Raw genomic sequence first — 8,222 nt, 5'->3', positions numbered from 1 at the left:
ACATCTCCATCTTTTCAACGTCCAGCTGTCACTCCCATTCAAGGAAGCCTTGCCGCCCAGTGGTCTGCACATCGAGGGACATAATCCCAACTAAGATAAGATTTATAGTTTTTATTTCAGCTGTTCTAAGTACTACGTTCTTTTTATTTAATTCTAATTTCTATCTATCAGCTACTTTTATTTAATTCTAATTTATATTTATCTAAATTCATTTTATTCGTAAATTGTTAAATTCCGTTTTCGCTTGTCGGTAATTTGTTTCCTTCAATAGTTAACGTAGAATAAAAAATCTCGCACCATGGCTACAACTGTAGCTCAAAATGCTAGAATAAATTTCATCACGGTGAAATACCAGGCATTTCAAAAGGGAGTTGATCATATCGCGATGTACGTTACTGTCGAACCTGACGCTATTAATGCTAAACTGCGACTCACTGACTTGACTGTGAAAAGAACCGAACTGACAGAACTTATCGACGAACTGATTAACATTGATCCCAAAAATGAGATCATAAACTCATTCGACAATCTCAACGCTCAATATTACAACACTGCTACCATTGTAACCAGACTATACAATGACGTTCAACAGCCACGAATATTACCCAACCCCTTAGCTAATTCTACTATGACTGCCACGAACATCACGGTAACCGAATAACAATTACGAGCTCGTCTCCCCGAAATCGATCTCGTGAAATTTGACGGTTCTCGTTCGCAGTGGGCTTTTTTTAAGAGTCAGTTCACCGCTCTTGTCCACAATCAAACAGCACTCTCCGATGATGCCAAAGCTCACTACCTCTTCACGAGCGTGGTAGGAAGTGCTCGCGCGAAAATCGACGAATATGAGATGAACGCGGAAGATTATCTCAACGCCTGGCAAGCTCTTCTCGATTTCTACGATCACAAGCGTATCGTAGCCACTCGTCATTTGAATGCCTTGCTCGACCTTCCCAGGGTCAGAAAGGATAAAGACCAAAAGAAGGAAGTCACCCTTTCCGAATTGTATGATTCAGCTCGACAACACATTAATGTCCTCAAACGTCTCAATGTCAATTTTGGCGAAGATCTAGTTGTTCGTTGCATCGAAAGATGCCTACCTCCTTACGTCTACAGTCGTTGGAATGACAAGTTAGATGTTAATAAGTTGCCATTATTGGATTCTTTGTTCAAATTCATCCAGCGAGCCATTTTCAAGCAGGAAGCATTGGAGGAATCCAATGACTATCAGTCTAACCCGCAAAAGTGTTCCGCTACTTCAACTCCTCAACGAGCTTCAAAAATCTCCAAAACCTCGACCTCTTCTTTTGCCACTACGTCTTCTCAGTCGTCGACTTTGTCAGCTCTGACGTCGCGAACTTCTCTGGTTTGTCCTAAGTGTCAAGGTTCACATCAACTGTTCAAATGCGACTCTTTCAAATCTCTTGAGGTCCAATCACGTTGGGATTTCGCAATAATGAACAAGCTTTGTTTCAATTGTCTTTGGACCCACAAACTCCCGTGCAGTAGCACAAAAACCTATAAAGAGTGTGGCAAAAGACACCACACCCTTCTTCATAACACTAACACGTCCAAATCAAATGGTAACAAGGTTTCCAATCCCACGATTTCGAGTTGACTAATTCAGAGTTCACTCACCTCAGTGGCGTTTCCTTCAGAGTCGCAACTGATGACTACAGCCATAGTCCAAATCAAAAACAATCGTGGTAATCTTGTCATGGCATGTGCTTTATTAGATTCTTGCTCAACTGTAAACTTAATTACCGAAAGGTTTGCTAAATCTTTGCATTTATCCGAGTTTTCATGTTCAGTTAACATTGGAGCAGTTGACGATTTGTGCACTGTCTCAAAAAAGTACATTCAAGCTAGTATCCATTCTAAATGTAACAATTCTATTCAACAAATTCAACTTTTAATAGTTCCAAAAATAGCCGAAGCCGTGCCTAACGACGTTTTCCCACGTGAGTTTTTTAACATTCCTAAAGGTGTTAAATTGGCAGATCCTCAATTTCACTTACCCAAACCGATCGATATCTTGTTGTCATCTAGCGTCACCCTCTCTGTTCTTGCCGTTGGTCAGATTAAGTTCCAACGGGAAGATTCCAAAATCATTTTGCAAAAGACGACTTTAGGCTGGATTGTGGCTGGTGGAAGTATCGATCAGTCATCTTACAGTTCTACGTCTTGCAACATAGTTAAATTAGACAAGCTCATCGAACGTTTTTGGCTGATCGAAGATCTTGATCATGAGCCTAATAAATCTCGTGACGAGATTGCATGTGAGCAACAGTACGTGACTCACACCAAGCTTGATTCTTCCGGTCGTTACATTGTTCGTCTTCCATTCAGAGACTCCAAATTTGATTTGGAAAATTCTAAGGCTCAAGCTCTCAAACGTTTAGAATCTCTCAAAGCAAAATTTGCGAGAAATCCGTCATTGAAGGCTGAATACTCCAAGGTAATGAAGGAGTATCTTCCGCTAGGTCACATGACTCTTTGTGAAGATGACCAAGACGGTTATTTTCTACCCCATCATGCGGTCGTAAAGGAGTCCAGTGAAACTACTAAAGTTCGAGTTGTTTTCGACGCTTCCTCAAAAACCTCCACGTGTATTTCTCTCAATGATACTCTCATGGTAGGTCCCACGATCCAAAACACCATTTTTGAACAGGTTCTTCGTTTTCGAACTCATCCTTTCGTGATTACTGCCGACATCGAAAAGATGTATCGTCAGATTCTCGTTCATCCCGATGATCGAAAATTTCAAAGCATTCTCTGGTATCATCAAGGAGAAATCAGGACTTTTCAACTCAATACGGTCATCTTTGGTGTGGCTGCAGCTCCATTTCTCACCATTCGCACCATCCAACAACTTGCTCGTGACAAGGCCAGGGATTTTCCAAGAGCCAGTAGATTGCTCTTTCGTGACTTTTATGTCGATGATTTCATATCTGGTGCAAATACTCTTGAAGAACTTTTGGCAATTCGTGATGAGATGATAGCTTTGTTATACCGAGGTGGCTTTGTTATTCGAAAATGGGCTTCAAATCATCAATCTGCCCTAAATACCATTGACAAAAGGGTCTTCGATCTCGACTGTGTTGTCAGAGAAGATCCTGTCCAAAAGACGTTAGGTGTTGTGTGGGATTCTCGAAAAGACACCTTACAATATTCTGTGAGTCGTATCGATCTTCAAGCTGCTTCCACAAAAAGACAGCTTCTATCTGAAATCTCCAAGATTTTTGATCCTTTGGGTTTATTAGGTCCGGTCGTATTATTCGCCAAAGTCTTGATTCAGGATTGCTGGAGAGCCAAGGTTGGCTGGGTCGAATCGCTTCCTCAAGATATCCATACCAAATAGAAGTCCTTTGCTTTTCAACTATTACTTCTGAAACAGATTTCGCTTCCTCGACAATTTTTAGTTCCAAATCCAACTAGGATTGAACTTCATGGTTTTTGTGATGCTTGTAACTACGGTTATGGTGCATGTTTGTTTTTAAAATCTGTAGATTCCTCGAACCATGTGAAAGTTCGTTTGGTTTGCAGTAAATCTCGAGTCGCACCCTTGAGTGGTGTGACAATCCCCCGATTGGAATTGTGCGCTGCCTCTGTTCTCAAGAAACTTTACGTCGATACGAAATTCCAATTCGATTTCTTAATCGATCAAACAATTTTTTGGTCTGATTCCACGATCGTTCTCGCATGGTTAAAGAAAGCTCCTCATCTTCTCAGAGTTTTTGAATCCAACAAGGTTGCTGATATTCAGACTTTAGGTCAACAAGTTTCTTGGAGACACGTCCGTTCAGAGGACAACCCTGCAGACGCTCTTTCTAGAGGACAACTGCCATCCGATTTCCTAAATAACTCACTTTGGACTTCAGGTCCGTCTTGGCTTTCCCTGCCTTCTCAGGAATGGCCCCAATCTATTGAAACTTCTCTTACGGAACTTCCTGGTCTCAAAAAAGGAGTATGTCTCTTAACAACGCCAAGTTCATCGTTCAGTGAAATTTATTCACGTTTCTCCGACTATGGTCGATTGACCAGAGTGCTAGCATATGTTCTTCGATGGAGACAAACGTCTCGTAATCAAGGTGAGACAACTAAATTGTTTTCCGAGGTTAGAGAGTCGTCAATAAGGATGACGAAAGGTCTTCAATCAGTTCGCCCCCTCCTCCCTTCAGAAGTTATAGCTTCTGATATTTGCGTCGTTAAATTGATGCAACAAGAAAGATTTCCCAATGAATTCCGCAAATTATCTCAAACTACGAAGTCTCTCAAAAGGGGAACTCCTTTCGCCAACCTGGCTCCTTTCGTAGGAGATAACAGCGTCATTCGTGTTATCTAAACAAGTCTCAGCTTCCATATAATCAAAGGCATCCAATTCTTTTGCCTCAGAATTACCATATTACAGACTTGATAATTCGTCAAACTCACCTTTCCAATCTTCATGCAGGTATTTCAACCACTCTTTATGCCATTCACAATAAATTCTTCATCTTGAATGGAAAAAATCAAGTTAGGAGAGTCATTCTATGTTGCGTGGATTGCATTCGTCAAAAACCACCTACGCCTCATGCTCAAATGGGAGTTTTACCAGAACCTCGAGTCTCCGAATCTCCGGCCTTCGATCATACGGGGGTTGATTTCTTTGGTCCACTTCTTATTAAAGAAAAAGCTCATCGCAATAATTCCTTCCTCAAGGTCTATGGTTGTGTTTTTGTATGCCTAGCATCCAAGGCCGTCCATATCAAACTGGCTCTCGATTTATCTACTCAAGGTTTCTTAGATGCTTTTGATCGGTTTACATGTCGTCGAGGTCTTCCTAGTCACATGTATTCTGACAATGGTACTAATTTCGTAGGAGCAAATCGTGAACTTCAAGAACTCTACGATTTGTTCAATAACCCTGAATTCCACAAACAAATCGGAGAAGTTGGTATCGCTAAATGAGTGGAGTGGCACTTCAACCCTCCTTTGTCGCCACATTTTGGAGGTCTTTGGAAAGCGGCCGTCAAGAGTTTTAAACATCATTTGAAACGTGTTCTGAATCAACAGCTCACCTATGAGCAACTAGAGACCTTTCTGATCAAAATCGAAGCAATCTTGAATTCGCGACCTCTTTGTGTGCTTTCATCTGACCCGAACGATCCACTAGCAGTTACTCCAGCTCACCTTTTGATCGGTAGACCTATAAATGTCTTACCGGAAAAATCTCTTTTATCAGTTCCAGATAACCGTCTTTCTACGTCCAAATTCTTGATCAAGGCTTGTCAAAATTTCTGGAACAAATGGCATAAAGAATATCTCCATGAACTTCAGATCCGGCAAAAATAGCAAACCTCCAACTTGACACTTCAACCTGGAATGGTCGTACTTCTCATGATTGCACTTTTGTTTTTGAATAATACTTTTTGTAAATAACTCAAACGAAATATATGCGTCTGCGTATCCGTTTATGTGACAGGGCGCTAAGATTTTATTTTACAATACTAAACTGTTATTCAAACAAAAATATTTTATTATTTTACAATTTTTGTTCGAGTTATCAAGAAAAATTACGCGTTATATCAACATAACCATGCAATCATAAAAATGACAAATTAGAAACAAAAATTGTATATACATGTAAATTATAAATATAAGATTAATGTTATAACTAATATAATGGTTGTTTTTTAAATATAGTCGCTTTATAGCAAATATATTTAAAAAAGACCAGAATATTTAATTTATACAAGTAATAGGCCACGACAAAAAATTACAAAAACAATGAATCCTGGATTATACATAAAGTATAATTTGTATAACAGTACAAGTTGTATATTTACAATTTATCCAGACAAGTAATCAGAAATACCGTTACATAAACCAGGCTATTTGTGCGGACAGTCAACATAAGTACCTGTACATGAAGGTAATAACAAAAAACTTATGCAGCTGTCAGCATAACTTACAAAATCTCTGCATAAGTGCCCATTCATTTTGCATTTGTCTGCATAAGTGCCTGTTCACATATATATACATATATGATATATATACATATAGAGAATAAGAGAGTGTACGCACACCCCACAACGCGCTTTCAAGCCATCCAGAGCTACAACTATAGAGAGCACGCGCACCCCACCACCACGCGCTCGGGCCCTATGCCAAATATGTAACTTGTATACATACTGAGAAATATACAAGGTACACGACGCAGTAGCTCCAATGGTAGAGCGCCGGCTTGTGGATCCAGAGAACGCGGGTTCGATTTCCCGATGCGTTTGTTCATTTTTTGAAAAAATTGTAGCTCAGCCGAACACATGACGAAATGTTCTTTCTATATTTGTTATTTAATTCAAGATAAAATATAATTATTAAAATGACCTCAATCTGTCTATAAATAAGTTAATTCTACTTATCAAAAACTATCAGGATATGGCTTTAGTTCCTAGGGACAAATCTGTCCTGAAACATACGTACGAGTATATGCTTAAACATAGGCGAGCGACCAATGCTATACAACAGGGTCCCTATTTTTTATCAAAAAGAAATTAATCTGGCTATTAATTCTACTGATCAAAAAATTAGGGTCTCTAGTGCTTAGAGAATAATGTCTTGAAACATGCATTGCTTATCTACTTCATTCCCTTTCCTAATGCAACTGTGCGAGTTAATCTACTCTCGCTACACGTGCGCATGCAGGCACATTTATGGCACGAGTATCGTTCACTATTTTGTAGCTCATATGCGATTAAATCCGCCATGTTATGTTTGTTGCTCCTAGTTACTTACCTTATTATTGTTTAGTTAGCTGGTGTATCTTAAATAGTAATTAGATTAATTTATTTGAGGGCATACCAAGAGATTGAAGGCATCTGAGAATTAATTTGTTATATAGTTACAATGTCTTCTAGTATTGATTTGGAGGAAGAAGAAAAGTTAGAAATTGTGTCTGAAGGAAGAATGAAGATTATGTGCCAAAAAAGCCATGTTATTTACTAGTGAAAACGGCAAAGTTTTTAAATGAGTAATCAAATGATGTATACTCATCTACAAAGGTACAAAATTTCGTAAAAAGTTTTATTTTTATGATTTATTATTTGTATACCAATGACAGGCAGTTAGTTGTATATGGAATTCTTGGTGTATTATAAAGAGATGAGATGATTAATTTAGTGAAGGATGATTTTACACATGTGAGAGATTCTTTGTATGTTAAGATCAATATTACTCTAAAAATAAAATACTAAGAGTTTTTACAGTTATTAATGGAGGGCTTTATGATTTTTGCAAAAAGTATATTGTAGCCAGGCCTAAAGTTTGTAAAAGTGATATATTATTGTATATGTGATTAACAGCCTATTGGTGTTAATACGAGCAATTTTGCATTAGTTCCAAGTAAAGTTGCTAAATTTTTGGAGTTGCTTGATACGAAATTGTGTGCAAGCCATAGTTTTAGAAGGATTTGTGCGACACTTTTTATTGATGCTAGGGCTAACATTGAAATTTTGAAAAGACGTGGTGGTTGGACGAAAATTGTTGAAGGATATATAGGAGATTCTGTAACTAATAAAAGGTAAATTTGTGAACAAATATGTTTTGGTATTCTTCCAACCAAGAAAGACAAGCTTTCAATGATATAACAAGTGGACATGGTATAGATGCTGAAATGTCTACAAGAAATTCATCAAGCTCAAATATGTTAATAGATAAATCATGTGGATTTATGATTATTGTTTCATTTTATTAATTTTTCAGTTAATTTTGTTCAGAGTAGAACAGCCAAAGAGGATGGGACGCTATGTAGAGACTTAAATACATCAAATGTTGGTCTCATTAATAGTCAAAATAATGCAACATATAAGGCATCTCACCCATTACATATAGATCAATTGTTAGTTCCATCGATACTCAAATTAATGAAAATTCATCATCTGAGCTCAGTTTATTATCATACTGACTTTGGTTTATGTGGAATAGAGATATCAAATATTAGTGATATAATATAGCATTGTTTCATTGTAATATTAATTAACAAATTGGTTATTTTATTCCATTATAATGAATACCGTACCATATGCAAATGATTATTGTTTTATACGAGGGTGGTCCGATAAGTACTTACCCTACAAAAGAAAAACGAAAATTTTGGAAAAGTGGCGATTCATTTTTCAACATAGTCTCCTTTTAATTCGATACACTTGGCCCAGCGATGCTTCAACTTCTTTAACCCGTCT

The 8,222-nt window shown here is 37.9% G+C and overlaps 1 protein-coding gene across 1 annotated transcript; it reads left to right on the top strand.

Annotated features, from left to right (window-relative positions):
* Positions 1 to 298: 298 nt before the first annotated feature.
* LOC131663419 (uncharacterized) lies at positions 299 to 7,800 on the top strand. The gene is made up of 7 exons (XM_058933818.1): positions 299 to 649; positions 722 to 1,583; positions 1,659 to 3,316; positions 3,398 to 4,091; positions 4,454 to 4,932; positions 7,344 to 7,561; positions 7,758 to 7,800. Exons 1-7 carry the CDS (start codon positions 299 to 301, stop codon positions 7,798 to 7,800), a joined length of 4,305 nt encoding a protein of 1,434 aa, XP_058789801.1.
* Positions 7,801 to 8,222: the final 422 nt, after the last annotated feature.

Source organism: Phymastichus coffea, unplaced genomic scaffold, assembly GCF_024137745.1.
Source record: "Phymastichus coffea isolate CEN01 unplaced genomic scaffold, Cenicafe_Pcof_1.1 PCOF00035, whole genome shotgun sequence".
Lineage (NCBI taxonomy): Eukaryota > Metazoa > Arthropoda > Insecta > Hymenoptera > Eulophidae > Phymastichus > Phymastichus coffea.
The sequence above is the reverse complement of the archived record's forward strand: the minus strand, read 5'-3'. Positions and strand labels throughout refer to the sequence as shown.

What these genes read in the sequence shown, in the direction of transcription:
- LOC131663419 (XM_058933818.1), top strand. Translation starts at nt 299, where the DNA reads ATGGCTACAACTGTAGCTCAAAATGCTAGAATAAATTTCATCACGGTG. An exon ending in TAACACGTCCAAATCAAATG is followed by an intron (nt 1,584 to 1,658) that starts GTAACAAGGTTT and finishes CGTTTCCTTCAG; the next exon opens with AGTCGCAACTGATGACTACA. An exon ending in ACAAACGTCTCGTAATCAAG is followed by an intron (nt 4,092 to 4,453) that starts GTGAGACAACTA and finishes ATCTTCATGCAG; the next exon opens with GTATTTCAACCACTCTTTAT.